The sequence below is a fragment of the Ipomoea nil genome, unplaced genomic scaffold, assembly GCF_001879475.1.
Source record: "Ipomoea nil cultivar Tokyo-kokei standard unplaced genomic scaffold, Asagao_1.1 scaffold2926, whole genome shotgun sequence".
Classification (NCBI taxonomy): domain Eukaryota; kingdom Viridiplantae; phylum Streptophyta; class Magnoliopsida; order Solanales; family Convolvulaceae; genus Ipomoea; species Ipomoea nil.
The window spans coordinates 415,740-439,014 of NW_017619354.1; the positions used below are offsets into that span (position 1 = coordinate 415,740).

General features: G+C 37.9%; 4 protein-coding genes across 7 annotated transcripts; 3 read left to right on the forward strand and 1 right to left on the reverse strand.

The window, feature by feature from the left end:
• The first annotated feature begins 649 nt into the window (after window positions 1-649).
• Window positions 650-1,823, forward strand: LOC109162179 (LOB domain-containing protein 38-like). Its single transcript, XM_019310911.1, has 2 exons — window positions 650-1,192; window positions 1,276-1,823. The coding sequence occupies exons 1-2, from the start codon at window positions 1,009-1,011 to the stop codon at window positions 1,707-1,709; spliced, it is 618 nt and encodes a 205-aa protein (XP_019166456.1). The 5' UTR covers window positions 650-1,008; the 3' UTR covers window positions 1,710-1,823.
• Window positions 1,824-7,003: 5,180 nt separating this feature from the next.
• On the reverse strand, window positions 7,004-10,207 carry LOC109162180 (FAD-linked sulfhydryl oxidase ERV1). Of its 2 annotated transcripts, none has more exons than XM_019310913.1 (8): window positions 10,005-10,207; window positions 9,784-9,870; window positions 8,915-9,140; window positions 8,398-8,475; window positions 8,100-8,147; window positions 7,689-7,753; window positions 7,478-7,555; window positions 7,004-7,343 (listed from the first exon to the last, which is right to left on the reverse strand). In XM_019310913.1, the coding sequence occupies exons 3-8, from the start codon at window positions 9,125-9,127 to the stop codon at window positions 7,238-7,240; spliced, it is 588 nt and encodes a 195-aa protein (XP_019166458.1). In that variant the 5' UTR covers window positions 9,128-9,140; window positions 9,784-9,870; window positions 10,005-10,207; the 3' UTR covers window positions 7,004-7,237. The 2 variants fall into 2 exon arrangements, with proteins under 2 accessions (XP_019166458.1, XP_019166457.1); XM_019310912.1 differs by having other exon boundaries at window positions 9,784-9,880.
• A 3,008-nt stretch (window positions 10,208-13,215) lies between these two features.
• LOC109161765 lies at window positions 13,216-14,208 on the forward strand. The gene is made up of 2 exons (XM_019310268.1): window positions 13,216-13,373; window positions 13,797-14,208. The coding sequence occupies exons 1-2, from the start codon at window positions 13,324-13,326 to the stop codon at window positions 14,089-14,091; spliced, it is 345 nt and encodes a 114-aa protein (XP_019165813.1). The 5' UTR covers window positions 13,216-13,323; the 3' UTR covers window positions 14,092-14,208.
• A 6,533-nt stretch (window positions 14,209-20,741) lies between these two features.
• Window positions 20,742-23,001, forward strand: LOC109162186 (probable E3 ubiquitin-protein ligase RHY1A). Of its 3 annotated transcripts, none has more exons than XM_019310921.1 (4): window positions 20,742-20,762; window positions 20,893-21,164; window positions 21,956-22,146; window positions 22,460-23,001. In XM_019310921.1, the coding sequence occupies exons 2-4, from the start codon at window positions 20,928-20,930 to the stop codon at window positions 22,836-22,838; spliced, it is 807 nt and encodes a 268-aa protein (XP_019166466.1). In that variant the 5' UTR covers window positions 20,742-20,762; window positions 20,893-20,927; the 3' UTR covers window positions 22,839-23,001. The 3 variants fall into 3 exon arrangements, with proteins under 3 accessions (XP_019166466.1, XP_019166465.1, XP_019166467.1); XM_019310922.1 differs by lacking the exon at window positions 20,742-20,762 and adding an exon at window positions 20,775-20,791; XM_019310920.1 differs by having other exon boundaries at window positions 20,742-21,164.
• Window positions 23,002-23,275: the final 274 nt, after the last annotated feature.

Below are 23,275 nucleotides of genomic sequence, written 5' to 3' on the forward strand. Positions count from 1 at the left end.
TTTTGAAAATCTTAGATCAAAATGATGAGGTATATAATTCATATTCGTAAAATACATAATTTTATAACGCAAGAAACAAAAAAAAAAAAACGCAACACAAGACACATACACATGTTATGTATTTACTTATTTTTTAAAATTTGTGTTAAGTATAAAATTTGTGTTCATAAACACAATATATAGAAATTCATAACATAATACACAAGTACTAATTTGTTAATTTATTTCAGATACAGAATTCATACTTGGTACAGAATTTTATAACACAAGACATAAAAACATACAACATAAAACACATACATATGCACCAAGATCCACATTGCACTATAAACTCTGGATCATGGTATAAGGATTGGAGTAATGGGGTTTGCACGGACTTAACTCAATAATTTAGTAGACATTATTTGATAAAAATGACTAATATTCAAACTTAAACTGTAACAATTTGAAAATTATGTTTAAAGTAGGCAGATCACTTGTATGTATGTATCAGGTTTTTGGGATTGGAGTTAACCTTTTGGTAGAAGAAGGATTGGAGTAATGGGAGGGGGAAAAAAAAAAAGAAAGGAAAAGTGGATCTGGAAAAAAATGCAGGCGAGGAAAAAGATTGGAAAGCAACGTACGGTGCCCCGAGTCCCCGACCCATTCGCGGAAACACGGAGCCGCTATCACCAAACACTTCGGAACACTCTCCCACGCACTTCTCCATGCGTTCTCCCACGTACTCTTCTTCAACATCTCTCATCTCTCCCTCCATAACCCTAACCATGCTAAATTTTTAACCCTAGTTAAATCCCTCACCTCTTCAGTCCTCACTCCATCTATAAATCACCCTACCTTCCTTCTCTTCCGTATCCATTATTACCATCTATCTATCTGTAAATTCTAAATCTATCGTTTCTTGCTTCTCAAGCAACTTATTATTGTTTCTTTTTAGATAGATTAACATTGAGGGCGGCGATCGAGCTGATTAAGCTGGGCGGTGATTGTTAGTTATTAGATGCGGCGATGAGTTGCAACGGCTGCCGGATTCTCCGAAAGGGTTGCAATGAGAATTGCATACTGAGAGAAAGCCTCCAGGGCATTATAACTCCTCAAGCTCAAGCTAATGCGACTCTCTTCGTCGCTAAATTCTTCGGCCGTGCCGGGCTGATGTCGTTCCTCTCCTCCGTCCCCGCCTCCCAGAGACCAGGTATTTATTTGCTTAATTATCCACCCCTCAATTTATAGATTAATGTGTCTTATTATAGTTTGTGTGTATATATATATATGCAGCGTTGTTCCAATCGCTGCTATTTGAAGCTTGTGGACGGACGGTGAACCCGGTGCACGGAGCGGTGGGACTGCTGTGGACAGGGAACTGGCACCTGTGCCAGACGGCGGTGGAGACGGTGTTGCGAGGCGGAGTATTGCACGCGCCGCCGTCGGATGAGTCGGCGGCATCGGAGGAGGAGGAGACCGACGATACGAAATTGTTCCATCCGCAAGAAGCGAGTGTAAGAGCGGTGATTGACGATCTAGATCTGGGGCTTAGGACAGGGATGCCGCCGGCGAGGATGTCCAGTGAAGGGAAAGTAAACCGGCAAACGGCGAGGAGGAGTCGGAGGAGCGGAACGCCGTCGGGGGAGTCGGAAATCACCACTTCAGAGAGCAGTTATGCGTACCAGCAGCAAGGAAACGACGTTAAGCTTCTCAGACTCTTCCTCTGAAACACTACGGAGTATAAAATATATAGCTATGAAATTTTGTGGTTTTTTTTTCGACTTTTATTCTTATTTTAAAATATAATTAAACCTTAGAAAATCAACTCCGAAGTTGATATTTTTGATAATTTTTGGAGATTAAAAAAAAAAAAAAAAAAAAAAGGGTGATCCTACGGTACTATGTTGAGGGACGGAGTACGAATTGTACGTCCTAATGTTATTTTGCTAAGGAGTAATAAATTTATACGTTGTATTGATCATGATTTTGTATAAATTATTATTTTGGAAAGACGTTATTGCCCCTGTAGGCTGGTTGCGGGCCAAAGAATTTTTGGGTTGAAAGATAATGCACTTTTAGTTGTTGAAGAATGAATAAATTAGAGTCCACACGGATTTAGCACAATAATTTAATAAATAGTATTTAAAAGAAAAAAATCAAAGTCTGAACTTTGGCAACAGCAGTGTCACCGCGAATGAATAAATTGGAAATGTATATGGATGCGATAGCAAGGAATGGAAGATGGTGTAAATAAATGATCGAAAAATTCCAATTGTTTTGATGGAGCGTAAAGTGTTATAGATTCCTCAGGTCTGAGACTACACATACTGCATCTCACATCACACAAGCAAGCATGTGGAGAAAAAAAGATTTAATTCATTGGAGTAAAAGATATTTTTGGTGGCCGGCTATTGAGTCGTTAAAAGAGACCAAAAGCAAAACGGATCGGAGGTCCCACTTGTACTTGAGCATTCACTTCACCTGCCCTATAATCCTATTCTCTACTCATTTTTTTTCCTTTTCTTTTTAATACTAGTTACTTTGTTACAGTGTAATATCTGTTCATAACTATTTTTTCAACTTATTAAAGTACAAATAGTTAATACCGCTTCCAATGTGACTCAAACTTATGACCTCGCATTTAAGAGAATCATTTTATGTCACTAGACCACAAAGTCATTAACATCCTATTCTCTACTTTAATTTACTGGAAAATCTATACTTAAATGTATGCTCAAACCTCTTATTGGCTACTTACAACTAATAAAATAATATAATATTTTTAATATTATTTTTACTTGTTTTAATATTTATCATTTTACTCGTCATGTTTACTATTCATTAGTCAAACCAACTATTTCTGCTTATTTTCTTTAATAATTTTTAATTACTTTTAAATTATTTTTTTTTTTTGCGTTTAATAGTACTTTTTAATGTAGTTTCAAAATATATAAACTTTGTACGCTAATACTAAATTCAATATTATAAAAAATTAAATTAAAATAACTTCAACCAAGTCTCGTTAATTGAATTAGACAAATAAAATGGGAAGTAGGAAGTATTTATTAATTGGACAAAATATATTTCATTTTTTAAACTAAATTTTGTTAATTTAAGTTATTTAACTATAGATATTTCTTTTTAAAAAAAAACTATAGATATAAGAGACACGATGGAAGAGTGAAAAATAAGTGAGTGGTCCGATGATGGAGTAGACGTGGAAGAGAGAATAAGTTGGTTGATTGTATTTGGGTGAGGGCCCATTGTGATGCCACCCATGACCCAACCGCTGTGCGTCGCTGCATCCACAGTTTTTGTGCCCTATGGGCCCCAACCTTAGTCACTCCTCTACTTTCACAACATTTCACAAAAATACTTGTCTCAATTTTTACTCCTATACACAAAATTTTAATATAAATTATTATATTGAGGCTCACATGAAAGAAAATTTTATTATATAGACTTTCAATTCTTACTCCCTGATTTGGTGGACAATAAAAAAATATTCTTTTTTCATGCAAGTCTCAATACAAGTGCCTACATCAAAATTTTTTGTGTGAAAATAAAAAATGAGAATACATATGAATTTTCTTATGAAAAAAGTAGTTTACCAGACATCAGAGAGAGAAATTTAGGGGGTAAAATTTGAGAGTAATAGAACTCTTTTATAAATATCTCTAATATTTTGAAATACATAGATACTAATTTTTTAAAAATATTAATTTTGTTCCGTAAATTATAAAATATGCATAAGTTTTTTTTTTCATTTAGAGAGATAAAATAGTCACTTATAAAATTTGTATTGTATCAAGTGGCTTGTGGTCCACTAGTATTCGGTTTGACTCCTTACGTGGGAAATTTAGTGTTCGAACCTCAGTATAGGCGAATATTGTGTATATGTGGATGTCCCACTCTCCCCCTTCCTTTGTAATAAAAAAAATATTATATTTTTAATCGTTAATATATATTTCAAAATGAGAAAAAATAGTCACTACTGTGATTTTATAAACTCATTAATATTACTCCTTTTCTCAAACTCATTTTTTTCAAGCTAAAGAGTACATTCAATTTAGAATTTCTAATGAAATAGAAATATTCTCAACAACCAACCAGTTGCACGTCACACAATTATCTACTTCCCTAGTTCCCCCGTCTATCACCAAAGCTGCTAATCTTTCACACGAGATTAAAATTTATACAAAATATAAACATTTAAGCTTATCCTCAAATTGATTCTTAATTAATTAAAATCTAATATATATTGAAATTCATGTAATATTATAATTGAAATTTAAAAATAAAAATAAAAATACTCCATTCTATCTCATTTTCATTGATCAAACCAATATAATTTCTAAATATATAAATTTTGTATACTAATACTAAACTTAATATTATAAAAAATTAAATTTATTTTCAAAAAAAATAAAAAAAAATAATAATAAATTAAATTAAAAATAACTTCAATCAAGTCTCATTAATCAAATACACATAAAATAGGTCTCATTAATCAAATACACATAAAATAGGACAAAGGAGTACAAAGTAAAACGACAATGCATGTAATGAACTTTATATCTAAAATAACACTGTAATATCTCTCAAAAAACACTGTAATAAATACTACAAATACAAATAAACATTTAATCAAAGCAAAATATAGGGCAAATTTTCAAAGACACAACAAAAAGCATTGTTCCAAAGATCAATCCAGGTTTAACAGAACTAAATAAAGAACATCATGCCCATCAAATCGTCTCTAGATCAAAATACTCCCTTCACTAACAAACAACAAGAAGGCCTTCAATCCATTAGCGGTACTGCAAAGGCCAATCAAGGAAACTTCAGTCCCGGTAACAATGGTAAATGATAAATGCATGAAAAGAGAGTTAACACAGTGAAGGCATTAATAGCCAAAAACTTCAATATCATATATTAGTGATATTGAAATCATACAGCAGAAGAAACGCAAGACTAATCAGTAATCACCATGAAAAATACGAAACCACGCTTAAATATTTGAAACAGAATAATAAGATACACAAGTATGAAACTCAATGGCAAACCTTTATGAACCCGATTTCTTTGGCATTGCTGCGGAAGCACTGTCTGCAGCACATAAGGCCATACTTTCTGATAATTCCATGAGAATTCCCACACACACGGCTGCCATTCACAAGTAGAATAATATTACATACCAACACGGAATTATGTTATAATGCAACAAGCAAAGAATTCTCTTCAACCCTCATTCTTCTTGGATTCAAATGTACTTACCTTTAAGAGCTTATGACCCATAAAACTAGAAGGTATAACAATTAACAAAGGCCAATTCCAAGAAAATATGAACTGTATTATTTTTGTAATCATCTTACCATATTTGTTTATATCCATTTAGAGACTTAAGGATGATTAACATCTTTGTAGTATTAAAATCGGAAGTGGAAATTAGACAGAACATTATTACCTTCCATTCAGCTGTAACAGAGACAATGGCATAAATATGCTATCCTATATTATGTGTTACAGATTTAACATTCTGTTTACAGTCATTACATACGCAGCTAAGTTTACAGCACCAAATCAACACACGGACAAAAACAAAATTTACTATTACAATAACGGCATGTCAAACGGAATACAACGACAAACAAATCGATTCCTACAAATGAAATTACTACCGGCATTAAATCGAACGAATAGGAGCTTCAATCACATCTAATATTCTCAGCGAGCAAAGCAAAATAAGATGAATCAGAAGAGAAAGTACTTGACAGTTTTGAGGTAATAAAACCAGATTGTGATCGGCAGATTCTCGAAAAATAAACTCAGGACAAATCAAAGAAGGAGGGGAAGGAGAAAAGTACCATGCGCGTGATCCAGGTCCATAGGTCTTAGGGTGAGCGTTCCAGATGTTTGAGTGACCCATGACTACCTTGGATTCAGCTGCCGCTTCTGAGTTCTGAAACAATGAAAACGGTGAAGAGACAAGATTGATTATTAGGCTTATTTAGCGTTGACGAGTAACATTTAGGGCAAATATGGGCCTTTGGGCTACACTTTAGTTGTTCCATTTTGTTAGTATGAGACTTTGGGCCTTATAGACCAACGACAAATTAACATTGTCGCAAATTATGCTGTGGACTCGTGTACACAATGCATTGTGGACACGAGTCCAAAACGACATCGTTTTCAGGAAAAACACGGCATTCTAGTTAAAGAAAAAAAAATGATTTTGTCTCGCCGTTAACAGCGTTATTTGTTTGTGGCATTCTGAATGTACAGTTATGAAATTATGAATGTAAGTTATAGAATTATGAACAGAGAGCTCTGACATTATGAACATATAGTGATAAAATTATGAACATAGAGTTTCGAAAATTATGAATGTACAGTTATAGAATTATTAATGTACAGTTAGGAAATTATGAATGTACAGTTATAGAATTATGAATGTACAGTTATGGAATTATGAACACAGAGCTCTGACATTATGAACTTACAATATGAATATATAGTGAAAAAATTATGAACATAGAGCTCTAAAATTGTGAACATAAAACTTCGAAAATTATGAATTTACAGTTATTGAATTATGAACAAAAATCACTATTATAGTTGCTCTAAAATATTGCCTAATATTTCAATTGCTCATACAAGCCAGTTTTCTAAAATGATGCACAATTGATGAAAATTTAGAAGCTAATATAATAAGAAAAATTATTAGATTCTTTTTTTTTTTTAGGTATCATAACTTTCCAGATTATATTATAAGGTTTGAACACTTATAAGTTATACTAATTTTTTTATAAGTGTTGCTGGCAACTGTGAGAAAAGCTCCATTAGCGTCTCTTATTATCCATCCAAAGCCCATAGTGTGAGAGCCCCTACTAATTGCGTGCTATTGAAAAGCTCCATTAGCCTTACTAATATACGGAGTAATATTTAGATTGGAAAACTTTTTAAAAAAAAATAATATGCAATAACTATTTTTTTTTATCAAGATAAAACTCACAAAAAGAATAAACCAATCTAAATTATCCATACATGAACATCTACAACAAAAATAGCACACATCTAACTTTATACAAACCAGTAGAATTACTATGTTTGGGAAAAGATTTAAGGATACTAACTTGTAAGTGAAAATCTGTGGATGAAGCTGTAGCCATGGTTATTTATAAAACTACTAATTAGGCTTTTGAAAACATGAATACACAACAGATTCAGCCACCGCCATTTCCTCCCTGTCTCGTTACCAAAGCGTGTTACTTCCTTGCAAGTCACAGTTACGCTGCTCACAGTCGAGTTTACCCCACCGTGCATCAACCCGTTCACAAGGGAAATTGAGTTTACCCAAACTGTTGAAAGAAAATTTCTGGGATTAGCATTCATAGTGGATATTGTTATATCCTTGTACAGGATTTCATACATTTTTAAAATAAGAAAATTTCCGGGATTGCATGAAAATGTTGAAAGATTTACAGCAAAATACCTTCTATTAACGACATTGTGCACATGACACAACCATTGGGAAAACTCAGCTTGAGATCTGGCTTGTACAGGATTTGCTCTGCAAGGACCAAAAAAAAAAAAACAATTTTTAATAGAAATTCACTTTCCAACTTTTGAGTTTTGATATCAAAAAGAAAGCCAAAGGGAGGCACATTCTTATCCATTGAAAAAGTGGGTGAATGAGTAGATACCGTAGAATTTCTTTAAAATGATCAGCACAGTCCTTGCAAGGGTACATGCGAGATAAGATTGCCATCTGCAAACCATGTGAAAGAGGAAAATATGAATTTAATTGACACAATAACTCTCTTACATTTTTACCTTCTCAAGTCCTTGTAAAACATTACGGAAACTCGGAATTTGTGCCTTAATTGACATTAAACACAAAGTTCACAATTGACAAATCAGAAAAGCAAGATAGAGAATAATAAAGAAATTGAAATAGTAAGGGCGGTGGTACAAGTGGCATCAACCTTCACATAGTCATAGCCCCATAGAAACTATTCAGTGTTCCATCTCAAATCAGAAGAACTGGATTTTATTTCTAGCTATTATGAACTGATGAAGTGAAAGGAAACTGAGTGGAAAAGAGAGTATTGTACCAATTCTTTTACATCCTTCTTTTGTTGCCTTGTTGGCTTCTCTGGGTACTGAAATCAACAATCCAGATATAGAATCAAATGTCGAACAATTAAGAGCATCACAAAATCTAGAATGCAACAATGGAACAAATTATTATCATGTCTATCAGGTTATATATGAGCCTCGATTTTATGCCATTGATAATTTGTCAAAGAAAAATACCAGCCTCCATCTTACTCAAAACCTCCAAGAATATAGAATAGAGCATATTGGTTGAATAAGACAAGAAAAAAAAAATCATCATATAAAAGGAATGACCTGAGCTGCAAGAGTGTGAAGAAAAACCCAAGTGGCCCTTCCAAGCTCTTCTTTAGTCACTGGGCCAGCAGAATTTTCCTGAACGGAATAACAATAAGAATAGCGACCTTTGACTGAATACTCTTATATGTTAAAATAAAATAAAATATGGAGCAAATGCTAAGAGAGGCCAAGAAAATAGTTCCAATCAGTAAAAATATTCCTGAAATGAAATGCACGATCCTAAAGCAGTATCCAAAATGATCATAGCAGTAAATCCTTTTATTCATTTCTATCTTAACACGCTCATTGCAGTAGGTTTTGCACCAATAGTCCTCTCGATGAACATAAATCTAAAAGAACACAACACTGCATTTTATTAATCTTGACTGGAACTTTTATTGAATAGCTAACGAGCATGAATTGTAAGTATAGCCAATTCTTATAAAACAGACAAGAGAACTGCAGTGATGCTCAGACAATACCACGAGGAAAGAAACAAAGTGCTCGTCAAATGTATTTAAGGAGCTAAAGTTACCTTCTTTGGAACTTCAGCAGGATGGAGAAGAGCAGAAACGGCAGGTCTTGGAGCCAAGTGGTTAGCTTTTGGAGCTGTAGAGATAGCAAAGAGCGGCTTGGCGTGTGGGTTGTTCGGAAATCTTAGGAATTGAGAGAGATGGGTTTGGATGCAATTTGATACCTTCTCAAATGTTTGGAAGAGAAGCTGCAATGGATTCTCAGATGTCGACATAGGAAGCCACAAGCTGGAGGAAGCAATTTAGCAGGAAGCTCCACTTAATTTCGACAAATAGCAATCTCATTTTCATTATTAAAAATGCTATTTATACCAAGTATTTTATCTAATACTACAAAAGAATTATACTGTAAACTTTGCAAGCTGTGCACTAAGCATTCAGATAAAGTCCAGGCCGGAGTTGCAGCTAGCTTAGCAATATCTGAAACTTTAAGAAAGTAGGCTTAATTCATCACCCAGTTTCGCCCAAATTTCCCCACTTTCAATACGAGTAGCAGATTATTTCCACAAATAGTAATCAGTAGAACTATGGACATAGTAGTAGCAGCAAAGGTAAATGAAAATTAAGTACTATCCAGAATATGAAAGCCCCAATCCTGGTATTTTAGCATTAAAGTATAGCCCAAAAAGGACAACAAATTTAAGTTAGAAGAATGAAGAAATGCATTTTCTAGGCATATATTAACAAGATGAAGCATTCAAACAAATTCCAGGAGTTATGAAAACATATACTTTAAAGCCTTCATATTGAAATTTTAAAATCAATAAATATGATTATTTAATTTTCCCACATTATAAACAAAACAAAACCAAAACCAAAACCAAAAAAAAAAAAAAAAAAAATCTTATGATTCTCTCCTAACAATAATTACCTTATGATTCAGCCGGACGGCGAGGAGGGGCTGGCAAGTGGCAACGGCGTCTTGTCGAGGAATGAGGATGGTGAATTGGCGGATATACTGAGATAAACTACATAATTAAAGCAACCACAGGCACAAGTTAAATATTTACAGCAAAATATTCCTAGATTATGAAATAAGGGGATAGGGATTCACAGGAGAAAATAAAACAAAGAGGGAGATGGTGGGCATACTCTGACAGTCTGACGTGTGACGTCCTGAGTCCGTCGCCGGTGAGGAGCGTGAGGCCGGCGGGGTCGACGCTTGAAGGGGCCAATGGCCTGGGCGGCTGTGGCAAAAAACAGATGGGCGCGCCGCGCGGGACGTGGGTACTGTACTCAGTACTCTGGTAGAGAACTATGGTCTTAGGCTCTGTTTGGCTTGGCGCCTTGGCAGAGCTTATTACTTATTACGGAGTACTTGTTAGGCTATCCATAATCCATGCTATCCTCTGGCAGTCTTTTTGTATTGATGTAATTGACTAATTTCAACCTACTTTTAAATAAGAGTTCTACTACATTAACTCCCAAATTCTACTCTCTAATGTGGCAAGTCTAGATTGGTTGTTTTCAACATGTGGGTCCACAGAAAAATGTCTACATCAATAACATGTGAGAGGGAGTACAAGTTCGGAGTATAAAATGGGAGTACACCAAGTATTTTTCTTTAAATAATAATGACACTTTCACATTATTTAAAAAAAAAATTATTTTCTTTTATTAATTAATGAAATAATAGAAAAACGGTTGTTTAGAAAATTATAGTGGAAAAAAAAAAAAAAAAAGATAACGTGTGAACAACTGTTGTTATTGGTTACAACAAAAATAGTTTTAAACTATTGTCATAATATAAAATCTCATCAAAGAAAATAACCACAATATGATAAGAATTTTACTATTGCTTGAATAGATCCTTTATCATCAATAGATGCAGCTCGTTCAATTATGTCTCATACTCTCATGGATCATGTATATCATCACATAAAATTCACATAGTGCAGCTACTGATGCGGCTAAGTCGACAACCCTCTAACCTTAATCGAACAATTACAACAGGATGCAAATTGACCCTGCATGACTGCATTTAATCTCACTATGGTTAGTGGTACGTTGGGAGGCGCCATGCCAGCCACGACGATGAACAGGTGGGCCCAGTGCCCCTCCTCCACCTATTTGCAACCAAGCCCCTATATCTCCCCCTCCCCTCCCTCCCTAGCACTTTGGCAAATTATGCAGGGGACTCAGATCCACTTTGAAAGGTCGAGCCAGGTCCAAAATGTGCGTCTAGAATAATAGTGTCGTTAGTGACACCGTTTCCTCAACTAATAATTTTCTTTTTGTGAATATAGAGTGTAAAATTTGTGAATATAAATTCAAATATTGTGTTATACTGTTGAATATAAAGTTCTGTAAATGTGAATATAAAGTTCTTTAATTGTGAAATAGAGTTATGAAATTGTGAATATAAAATTATGAAAGTTATGAAATTGTGAATATAGAGTTCTGTAATTTTGTATATTGAGTTCTACAATTGTGAATATAGAGTTCAACAATTATGAAGGCAAACGGCAATGAAAGAAGCAATTTTTTTTTAATTCAGACAACATCGTTTTGAAATAAAACGACGCCACTTTAGGGAGCGTTATGCCATGGAACCGTGTTCACCATTCATGGTGAACACGATTCCAACGGTGTTAGTACACCGTTATCTTTTTTTTTTTTTTTCTTAATTAATTGCGTGACTTTTCTTCTTCATTTTCACATTTTGTGGTTTCACTTTAATTTGAGGTGAATAATGATTTCGGACATTCATAAATTATGAATTCATGCCTGCACATTCACTCTGGAACCATGCCTACACATTCCCGTCCAAAATCACGGATATTCATAAATTATGAATTCATGCCTGCACATTCACTTTGGAACCATGCCTACACATTCACTTTGGAACCATGAGATTATGAATTTTCTGTTATAAGATTATGAATTTTCAGTTATGAGATTATGAATTTTCTGTTATGCGATTATGAATTTTCTGTGTATGCGATTATGAATTTTCTGTTATGAGATTATGAATTTTATGAAAATTCATAATCTCATAATAGAAAATTCATAATTTGATCAACGCGCGCCGTTAACTCCACATCCGCGATTTTTTTGTTTTTTTTTTTTGTTTTGCCTAAAAACGACGTCGTTTGGCCTTGTGTTCACCATTCTCGGTGAACACGTTTCCAGGGCATAATTTGCCAATAGTTATGCTGTGCAACCGAATGTACCATGCGCATGGTGCATACGGTTCAAAATGACGACGTTTTGATTAAAAACGCGCGTCCCACTTTAAAAAAAAAATCAGGTTCGACTCTCAGCAATAGCATTATTGTGGATATATAATTATGAAATTGTGGTTATATAGTTATGAATTTATTGATATTTAGTTCATTCATTGTGGATATTTAGTTCAATCATATATTGTGGATATTTAGTTCATTCATTGTGGATTTTTACTTCATTCATTCATTCATTCATTGTGGATTTTTACTTCATTCATTCACTGTGGATATATAGTTATGAAATTGTGGATATATAGTTATGAAATTGTGGTTATATAGTTATGAATTTTTGGATATATAAAAATGTTATTGCCGGGAATCGAACCTGATTTCTTCTTTAAGTAGGACGCGCGTTTTTTTAACCAAAACGGCGTCGTTTTGCAACCGTATGCACCTGGCAAGGTGCATTCGGTTGCACATCATAATTTGCGATAATTTGTCACTTTAGATACAAATTCACATTGCAAGGTGTATCCGGATCCATTGCATAACAATTGTAGCACTTTCACCCCAAGCAATTCTCTAACAATTTTCACCGACCCAATCTCCTTGCCCCAACCCAATCCGCCTACAGGCTACACCCAAGGCCCATCAAAGTTAATATTAAAGTGGATTATTGTAGTCATGATCAAAGTTTTTTATTATTTTTTTATTTACATACATTTAAATTTTTGTGTAAATTAAAATAAAAAAAATGTATTTTTTTTTTCTGGCTCTTCGTAATATACACCGACGAAATTGGTACAACAGTGGGCATCAGCATCACGCGTCAATTTTTTCTAAAAAGGGCACTTATGGACAAGATGCCATGCAAGAACCAAAGTACATATATGTGATAATAGCCGTACGTGGAAAACTCAGGAAAAAAAAAAAAGGATGAAAGCGTTCACGTTCTGATACCTTCTGTTCTGATTTACGAACGCCATTAAAACCTTCACCGCCCATCTATCCCAGTTGATGAAGAAGAGAATTGATTCCTCCTCTGATGTAACACTTGAATTGAAAATAGTGTTTAATTTGTTTATTCGATCTACTGACCGGACACCATAAATAACGCCCCTGCCTGCCTGCATCCTTCAATTCATCATCTATCATTCTTAATTAAAACACACACTGTAAAACATCGTACGTCGTACTCCGTTATTAAGATCATCAAACAACCTCCTGCAGCAACCTGCAAATCCATGGCTACTGCTTGTCTCACTTGGTTCTCAAGGATGCCACTTCATATTAGGTCACGATTATATCTTCTTTTTTTTTTAAAAGTTTAAATTATATTAATTGTAATTATTGATCGTTTCAAGTTATTTTCTCTAAGTTAATTATTCGGTGTTAAAGTGTCATAATAAGATTTTTTATTAAATCTATAGTATGTTTTTAGTTAATTAAGTGCATATTATAACATCACATTTTGTTTATTATTTTTCTTAAAAATATATTCAATGGGTCGAATTTGAAACTTTGTAATTATCAAATTAACTGTTTAACTATATTATTTATTTGAATTTTATATGCTAATATTACATTAAATTGTAAAGAATATGAGCTAAATTTCGTTATTAACTATAAAATGGAACAAAATTAAGAATCGGAGTATACATTATTATTAGGGTCAACAATTTAGTTTTTTGTTAAGAACTTTTATGCATGCATGCAGCAAGGGGTTACCTGCGGCATATTGTGGGAGTGGGAGATGTTACAGGACGACAATTAGGCATGTTGAGTCGTGGAATGTGGTGGAAGTGGAGGGGCCGGCGGCGAACAGAGGTTGCTGGGTACCTGATCCCCGCACAGGCATATACTTCCCTGAAGGGCATGAGAGGGTCATGGATGATATTCCAAATGCTGCTGCCACTTCCACTCAAACTTACTGGTTAAGGAATGTTGATGGAGTTGACACTACATCAACCCCTCACCCTCACCATCATAATCAACAACAACCGTACGATTAAATATGAAGTTATTATGTGATGATTGAGTTGCAATACATGCAATGATATGTTGTTATGTTAAAAGTTAATTAGTAGCAAAGACTCTACTTATATAATAATATTTTAATAGTTTGATGTTGGATTTGGACCTCTAAGCATACTTTAATTTTTAGTTATGGATTTTGACATAACACAACATACAAATTTATAACATAAAACACAATTACTAATTTGTTTAAGACTTTAAAAGTATAACATTCATATTGTTAAGGTACATAATTTCATAATACAAGACATAAAAATTCACAAATTAAGCTACATACACGTGCATGTATGCAATAGGGTCCACAATGCAATGTGAATCCTGGTCCATTGTATAATGATTGCTTCGCCGTTTCCATCCCTACCCTTCTTCATCACCCATCCTTATACCATGGACCAAGGTACACAGTGCACTATGGACTCTGGTGCATGTGTATGTTTCTTTCAAAAATTTTGTGTCTTATTGTGTTATGAAATTTTGAACATTACGAGTATGAATTCTGTACCTGAAATAAATTAGTAATTGTCTCGTATATTATGAATTTATGTGTATTGTGTTGTAAAATTTTGTGTCTATGAAAACAAATTATGTACCTAAATCAGATTTGAAAAATAAGTAAATACATAACATGTGCATATCTTGTGTTGTGATTTTTTGTTTGTTTTGTGTTATAAAATTTTGTACCTTACGAGTATAAATTCTATACCTCGTTGTTTCGATCCAGAGTCCATAATGCTATGTGGATCCTGGGCCATGATATAAATTGCCCTGCATCACAGGAAATTATGCTGTGGAATCGTGTCCACCTTGCAAGGTGGACACGGCTCCAAAACTGTCATACTTGTAAATATAGAGTTCAAAAATTATGAACATATAGTTCTATAATTGTGAATATAGAGTTCAATAATTGTGAATATGAAGTTCAAAAATTATGAACATAGATGATAGTACTAATTCGTACCGTAGAGATGTATGTATATGCGTACGTATAAGCATAAAAAAGAATCAACACAAGAAATAGGTGAAATTGGCTTCTTTTATTAAACTGGTTTGTTGTTGTTTATCTCTGCATTTTGAGAGAAAGGGGAGAAGAGGGAGAGAGAGAGCCGAGAGATGGGGAAGGGAGAAAATGGGCCTCCCCTTTCCCAAAGGGCTCCAGGCCCTTTTAAAGGCCCACCGAGGCGGCGGGTTTGACCCATCTCGGGTTTGACCCGTCGCCTTTGACCCCGACCCGACTGCGAGCGATGGCACGGACCCGGGGTATATACCTTATCAAAAGCCCCCACAGCCCGTGCCCTGACGACGAGCATCGAGGAAGGGTTCGGGCTGGAAAAACGAGTCACACGGTCCGTGACATATGCCGGTTGCCTCGTTAAAAACCTTAGGCTAACAAAAAACCCAGCGGGAAAAAACTTTAGCCAAAGGAAAAAAGAGTGCAACGCTCAGACATAGTCCGGTGGACCGAAACGGAGCGCCCGACCCAGTGGTCGAGCTCGCAACGCAACTTGCGAAAGGCCGAGCCCAGCCGGTTCGCGACTGGATTGCCGGGCACGACTGGGTTGTCGATTCGACTGCGATCTGGAGATCTGCTAACCAACTATGGGGTTGGATTCGCTTGTGACCGAGAGACTGGATTCATTCGGGCGAAACGTTATTTGGGCGAAGCGAACGCGATTCGACCGTTTCGACCGATGAACGTGCTACTCGGGCAAACTAAAACGCAGACGAGCTGCTCGGGCCAGCGCAGCCCCCACTCCCGCAGGTGCAAGAACCGTCAGCACAAAGGAGTGGATACGACGGGTTACCGTCCGGGAAACGAAATCGCGGTCGGGAAGTGCCTCGACCGGGTCCGCAATGTGAGTGCACCCGGCTATAACTACCGCGCCGACGATCGGGCACAACACCGCTAACGAGCGGTACACACACGTTGCTAAAAAAAAGCGGTAAAGCATCACACAAAGATAGTAAACACATCGCTAAAAAGCGGCATCGCCAAGAGGCGGTAAACACATCGCACGGCATCGCCTAAAAGCGGAAACAATATCGCTAAAACGCGGCATCGCTAAGAGGCGGAACAAGCACATCGCGCGGCATCGCCTAAAAGCGGAAACAACATCGCTAAAACGCGGCATCGCTAAGAGGCGGACAAGCACATCGCTCGGCATCGCCTAAAAGCGGAAACAACATCGCTAAAACGCGGCATCGCTAAGAGGCGGAACAAGCACATCGCGCGGCATCGCCTAAAAGCGGAAACAACATCGCTAAAACGCGGCATCGCTAAGAGGCGGACAAGCACATCGCTCGGCATCGCCTAAAAAGCGGAAATATCATCGCTAAAACGCGGCATCGCTAAGAGGCGGAACAAGCATATCGCTCGGCATCGCCTAAAAGCGGAAATGTCATCGCTAAAACGCGGCATCGCTAAGAGGCGGAACAAGCACATCGCTCGGCATCGCCTAAAAGCGGAAATATCATCGCTAAAACGCGGCATCGCTAAGAAGCGGAATACATCGCTGAAAAGCGATATATGCATCGCTGGAAAGCGGGATTCATCGCTGAAAAGCGGCATCGCTAAGAAGCGGAATACATCGCTGAAAAGCGGTATAAACCGGTATAACCGGACTCATAGACCCGGTGGTGGCAATGCCAACCTAACCGGTCATAGAGTGCCAGTGGTGGCGAGGCCAACCTAACTGGTCTTTAGAAACACCGGAGGCGGCAGTGCCAACCTACTCGGTCTAACAAGGCGCGTGGCTCACTTCCCCTTCTCGTCGGAGGTGGCAGTGCCGACCTGCTCGAGGTGGGAAAGCGCGTTGGACGACCGAGCTAATAGCCTCCAGGCGACCCCCATGCCAGCATCGCCTTACCCGGGCAGACGGGTTGAACCAGCCGCTCTAGGCCGACCAGGCGCATGGCCTCGGGCGACCCACATATCAGTATGTTATCCGAGCAGACGATTCGACCCGGCCTATCGACCCGCATATCAGTATGTTATCCGAGCAGACGATTCGACCCGGCCTATCCTGCCCAGCCCCCCACTGTCGGACGTACTTAAGTATAAGGGCGTGTGACAGTGAAACTAGCGGCCGGGCGAACTCAGGGCGCGGTCTTCGGTCTTCGGGTGGGCCGTTTAGGACGGGATATTCCCGACCTTGGGCCCAAACTGCAGTTCCCGACTCGTGGGCCTTGGAACCTTTCTTAGCCTTAGGCTTGCTTCAACTGCTGCTTGGCCGTCACGATCGGGGGTTTCCCGAGTGCCGGCCCGAACCGTGATTCCCGGCCTCCGGGCCTCGGAATACTTCTTCAGGCACTGTTTGGCCGCCTCGATCGGGGGATTCCCGAGTGTGGGCCTAAACACTTCACGAGGGCCCGCTGCATGGGGTGTTCCCGAGCATGGGACCTGTGGCGCTCCCTTCCTATTTAGCCCCCACTGTGCGCGCTCGGGGCGCGAGTGAGTGCAGTACCGGAGAGGAGCGGGCGGATCGGGGAATATGCCGTGGTGTCGACCTCCCCGATCGGCGATATGACCAGTCGATTGCCTCGCCCGGTCAAGGGTCAGTCGGCTATTAGAGCCGCAGAACTGAGGCTATTAGAGCCCGATTGCACACCCCTATCGGTGGGGACCGAGGGAGAGGAGTGACGGCTATTAGAGCCGGTTTGGCTGCTGGGCAAGGCGCCCGTCTTCAATCTTCGGACACCGCTATCGGTCGGAACCGAGGGAGAGGTGTGTGGGGCGAAGCGCCTGTCTTCAATCTTCGTTGGAGCGTCGTCCGATTGGTCTTGAGACCCAAATTTGCCTACGTGGTAGGGCTTGGTGCCGGGGCTTTTCCCGGGCTTAACAATGCCGGTGGTGGCGAGGCCGACCTGACCGGGCTCTTAGTGCCGGTGGTGGGAATACCAACCTAACCGGACCTATTACAAGTAATTACAACTTCTAGGTACAGGCCCATAACCTATACAATTTGTAATTGGGCCTATACAGCTTGCTATAAAAAAAAGCTACGGCCCATTTTAAATTATGAGCCTGACTAGTCTAATTAGACTATTACAAAAATTACAAATAATTACAAAATTTGTAATTTGTCTTCATCTTCAAATTCTTCACACCAACGTGACCCCACTTCCTTGATTCTCTCAATTTACCACCAATCTCCACCACAAATTGTCTGCCACAATTTAATGCTTTGACTTTTTGCTCTTATCCACCGCCACCTCCCACCAATGGAAATGCATGCAATATCCCACTTTAGATTTCTTTTGCTTTTTTAGTCCAATTCGAATTCCACCGCCACCATGCGGTGATGGCCGACAATCAAGTCCTCAAGCTGTTCCACAGTGATAATTAAAACTCCAGGATTCAAGATCATAAAGGGGAGTTTCCACCGAACTCAACCACCTCGGTGTCATGCAGATAAACACGGGCTTTCCTCTCCATCAGATTCACGAAGGAAAAAGTGTGTGCTGCTGGATAGGCTCTGCCGGCACATGTATTTCTGTTGAGGTCGTAGTCCGTCACTGAATCTATAGAGAAAGTGAACAACGTTGATAAATTGAGGCAGTAGTGGCAAACAGAGAAAGCAAAACAAAAAACTCCCTGGATCATCTGCATGAAGAAGCGAAGTGGTCTGCTTCTTTCGGATGGGACACCTGGTCTTCCTCAGGCTTCTAAGATCTGCCCGTCTCTTTTCTGCATGTGGCGAAGAAGAGTCCATCCGCCATCAATCGAATGAGCAGAGTGGTGGAGTGGTCGTCGACGAGAGATCGGCGGTGCATGCAAGCCGCGATTTGCGTTTGACGGCAGAATGGTCTGACTTTCGCGATGATCCTTTGAAAGCTCAAGATATATAATATGCAAGAGATGAACAACGAAGCATAGCGGTGGCGTGGCTGGAGTACCAGCCCAGTAGCTTCAGCTTCTGGGTTTGAACCTCTCCCTTTGATGGTAGGAACGTACCTTTTTGTCACGATCCCCACGGACGGCGCCATTTGATAGTACTAATTCGTACCGTAGAGATGTATGTATATGCGTACGTATAAGCATAAAAAAGAATCAACACAAGAAATAGGTGAAATTGGCTTCTTTTATTAAACTGGTTTGTTGTTGTTTATCTCTGCATTTTGAGAGAAAGGGGAGAAGAGGGAGAGAGAGAGCCGAGAGATGGGGAAGGGAGAAAATGGGCCTCCCCTTTCCCAAAGGGCTCCAGGCCCTTTTAAAGGCCCACCGAGGCGGCGGGTTTGACCCATCTCGGGTTTGACCCCGACCCGACTGCGAGCGATGACACGGACCCGGGGTATATACCTTATCAATAGAGTTCAATAATTGTGAATATGAAGTTCAAAAATTATGAACATAGAATTTTATAATTATGAACATAGAATTCAGTAATTATGAATATAGAAGCGTGTCCATCTTGCACGGCATAACAATTGCTGGGATCGTTATGTCATGGGACCGTGTTCACCATGAATGGTGAACACGGTCCCAACGGTAACAGTGCACCGTTATCCTTTTTTTTTTTTTTTTTTTTCCTTAATTACCCGCATGACTTTTTTTCTTCATTTTCACATTTTGTGATTTCACTTCCTCTTTGCGCAAGCTTCTTCAACATAATCTCATAAAAAGAAAATTCATAACTTTATAACTGCACATTCATAAATCCATGCCTGCACATTCATAATTGCATGGATTTATGAATGTGCAGTTATGAAATTATGAATTTTCTGTTATGAGATTATGAATTTTCTGTTATGAGATTATGAATTTACAGTACATTCATAATCTCATAACAGAAAATTCATAATCTGACCAAACGCGCGCCGTTAACACCACATTAGCAATTTTTTTTTTTCCGTAAAAACGGCACCGTTTGGATCCGTGTTCACCTTGCAAGGTGCGCATGTGCGCATAGCATAATTTGCCCAATTGCTGGCAAATTATATCATATATGCACCATGGTGCATGATCAATCATGCACCGCACGTCCTTTTTTTTAAATGAAAAGAAACGGTGTTTATTTTCCGCCGTTTCGCAAAAAGTAATCCTGTTATTCAGTGTCATTTTGTATACACTATAGTTTCAGTTCAACACAACTACAGTTTCATTTCGATATAACTATAGTTTCATTCGATATTTATAGACTCAAATATGTGAAAATGTTATTTAATTTTATTTTATATACATTATAGTTTCATTAAAACACAACTATATGATAATTTTGATATAATTACAGCTTCATTGTACAATATACACTCAAATATGTGAAATGTTATTCAGTTTCATTTTATATACACTGCAGTTTCATTTCACTATAACTACAGTATCATTTTGATATAACTACAGTGTCGGTTTAAATATACTGTAGTATCAGTTGATGTTTAATATACCAAACAAGTGGACTCCGTTAACTATAACGACGTGCCGTTTCTTTACTTAAAGAAACTGCGCCGTTTTTTACCGCGGTGCATGTGTATGATATAACGACCCCCAATTGCTGCATCACGGTTTGGGTCCATTTATCTCAGCCCTTGTTTCAAAATGGGCCAAGAAGAGAAGGAAGTTTATAAGCCCAAAACATTTGATATTTCGTTTATAACGATCCGAATCAGAATTAACACTGATGTTTCTCTCGTTTTCAACGACGGAAAGCGAGTATTATTCTCCTAACTCACGTCTTATCAGTAGAATCTACCTCGAATGCTCTCAGCTCTTTCTTCTTCTTTTCCTACATTTTTATCTTATAAACATCATCGTATGTTCAATTATTTCTTTATTTATGCAGAATTACGGAAAGAAATATTCAAATTTTAACGTTGCATGACGAGCGCAGCGGAGCTATTTTACACCAGGAGGACTCGTTTGGGTAGGGGCAGCTCCGGATTTGAGTCCGATTCCGTTCCTGACCGAATATCTCCCCACCACCGTATCACTGGTAACCGTCACCACCGCCACCAGCGCTGTGGCAATGGAGCTCGCCGTGTCGGTAGGCTCGATTTGATCGCCTCTGACCCTCTTCCGCGGTCTAGAATTCTAACCCACCGTTCCTCTGTTCAGGTAAGCCAATTCAAATCTCTTGGTATAAATCGTATAATTACGATATTATGCATAGATGATTCAATAGTGTGATTATTTGAATATAATCCTTGGCGTTTCACAATTTTATTTTTATTAGGAACATAATTTTTTTTTTTTTAATTTTTTCTATTTTCGCGATGGTCAACTAGGTCATTAGGAGAAATGATAATTGATAAAGAAGGAATGGAAGGTCAATTTTGGTATGATAAATTGGTCCTTGGGAAACATGACCCACTCAACTGATTTGTTTTCTGTGGCCGTGGCTACTTAGCTTTGAGATTTTTATTTGTGATGTGATATTGATTGACATAAACTTAACAACCTCTCAAATCAAGAAATTAAGTAGGAGAAGAAGAAGAAATTAAGTACTTGTAAAATTTATGGTGCCCTTCAAAATTTGTGCTTTTATGACCTTTTAGATGTTACTAATACTATTATGACTTCAAATTAGTAGTGTTAATGATTTCATATAACTAGATTTTTGGAAGATTTGAATGTTTGCTAATATTAAGTTTAGTTGATTTATGTGCATACTTAACCATTCTACTTCATTATTGAATTGCTTGAGTTAAGAGTTATTGCTAGCTTATTGTATCCTGCCTTCTTTTCTTGCACTTATCTTTGTCTTATGTTCTTTGAGATCATTGGTGATGAATGGCAAAATGAAAGCTATATTATTATTATTGTGTGTGTGTGTGTGTGTTTAATAGAAGTCAATCTATCAAATATTTATAAGCTAACAAGAAGAATTTACTTCTCATATTGGTTAGGAACATGACTCAGTTGACCTTGATCCCTTCACTAGCCCATCTTCTCCGGGAAGCATAAACAGCTCAGAAAATGAAATCAATATAAGAGATAGGTTTAGAATTACTGGGGATGATGGGCTTCCTGGATCTGTCATACTTGCAAGGGAAAGACTTCTTCAAAGACTCAGAGGCATTTCTCTATCTGGAAACAGGTTGGTCATTGGTCCCACCGGATTATATCTGTTTTACATTTGCTTTTTATGTGAATACTTTTACAATTCTTCTACAATTGTTGTCTCTTGATTGTGTTTGCGTTATTTTGTCACGGGTAGAATCTCCTTGTTTATCTATACACCTCACACCTGCTTGTTACTATATTATGCTTGAGTTGAACTTTTCTTTGTGAACTATAAGTCATCATTTGCAAATGTATTCGGGTCCAAACATGCAAATATATGTGTTAATGTTTCTGGCGATGAACTTATGTCAAATAATAGATGTTGATCTTCTATTACTCCATTTTAGGTGCAGCAATCGGGTCTCAACAAGCACCAATAGAAGAAACTTGGCAACAGAAGATGACTTTAGGGTTGCTGGTTCTAGGGATCAGGTAGCTAGAACAGGCACGACTGTTGAGTTTGTCTCGAGAGACAGGATCAAGAGACCTCCGGGGCTCACCAAAGAATCACTCAAGTCTCTGCGTGTTGAGTTTTTCAATAACTTAGAGGCAATCCCGAGTGTACCGCTGGAGTGTAGCATTTGTCTGGAGGCTTTCTTGAATGGAGACAAGCTGTTTTGTTTACCGTGTGGGCATAAGTTCCATGATGTCTGCCTCGTCCCCTGGGTCCGGACTTGCGGAGACTGTCCTTATTGCAGAGCATCTATATCCAAAAACAGTTCGTAATTTTGTATTGACTAAGGTTGTCGATCTGCTCCCCAGAATGATTTTGTTTGTGTGACTATATTAGAAGCCAGATAGATGCATCTAATGTACTTGCCTGTTCCCTGTCGCAACCAGCTATACATACACTACTAATACAAAGTAAAGTGACTGCAATTACACGTTTAATTTGTGTATATATATATATGGACTCTTTGGAGTTATTTTAAGTACACAGTTTTGCATAATATTACTCCGTCACTGTTGAGAGGGAAAATAGGGTGCTGGAAATATGTTGTGCACTATTTTGATTATCGCATGTCGGATATTGCCCTATTTGGTAAAATAGCTTATCACTCAACTTTAGCGTGTATCGGATAAAATGTAAAAATAAATAAATAAATAGACGTATTATTAACACTCCCACAAAGAGCAGTTGATGCTCGAACTGCACACCAGGG

Excerpts from the sequence above, each read along its gene's own strand:
- LOC109162179 (XM_019310911.1), top strand. The coding sequence starts at position 1,009 with ATGAGTTGCAACGGCTGCCGGATTCTCCGAAAGGGTTGCAATGAGAAT. Across the intron at positions 1,193-1,275 it reads CCCCGCCTCCCAGAGACCAG|CGTTGTTCCAATCGCTGCTA; the intron begins GTATTTATTTGC and ends ATATATATGCAG.
- LOC109162180 (XM_019310913.1), bottom strand. The coding sequence starts at position 9,127 with ATGTCGACATCTGAGAATCCATTGCAGCTTCTCTTCCAAACATTTGAG. Across the intron at positions 8,476-8,914 it reads CTGCTGAAGTTCCAAAGAAG|GAAAATTCTGCTGGCCCAGT; the intron begins GTAACTTTAGCT and ends TATTCCGTTCAG. Across the intron at positions 7,556-7,688 it reads CATTTTAAAGAAATTCTACG|AGCAAATCCTGTACAAGCCA; the intron begins GTATCTACTCAT and ends TGGTCCTTGCAG.
- LOC109161765 (XM_019310268.1), top strand. The coding sequence starts at position 13,324 with ATGGCTACTGCTTGTCTCACTTGGTTCTCAAGGATGCCACTTCATATT. Across the intron at positions 13,374-13,796 it reads AGGATGCCACTTCATATTAG|CAAGGGGTTACCTGCGGCAT; the intron begins GTCACGATTATA and ends GCATGCATGCAG.
- LOC109162186 (XM_019310920.1), top strand. The coding sequence starts at position 20,928 with ATGACGAGCGCAGCGGAGCTATTTTACACCAGGAGGACTCGTTTGGGT. Across the intron at positions 21,165-21,955 it reads CCCACCGTTCCTCTGTTCAG|GAACATGACTCAGTTGACCT; the intron begins GTAAGCCAATTC and ends CATATTGGTTAG. Across the intron at positions 22,147-22,459 it reads ATTTCTCTATCTGGAAACAG|GTGCAGCAATCGGGTCTCAA; the intron begins GTTGGTCATTGG and ends ACTCCATTTTAG.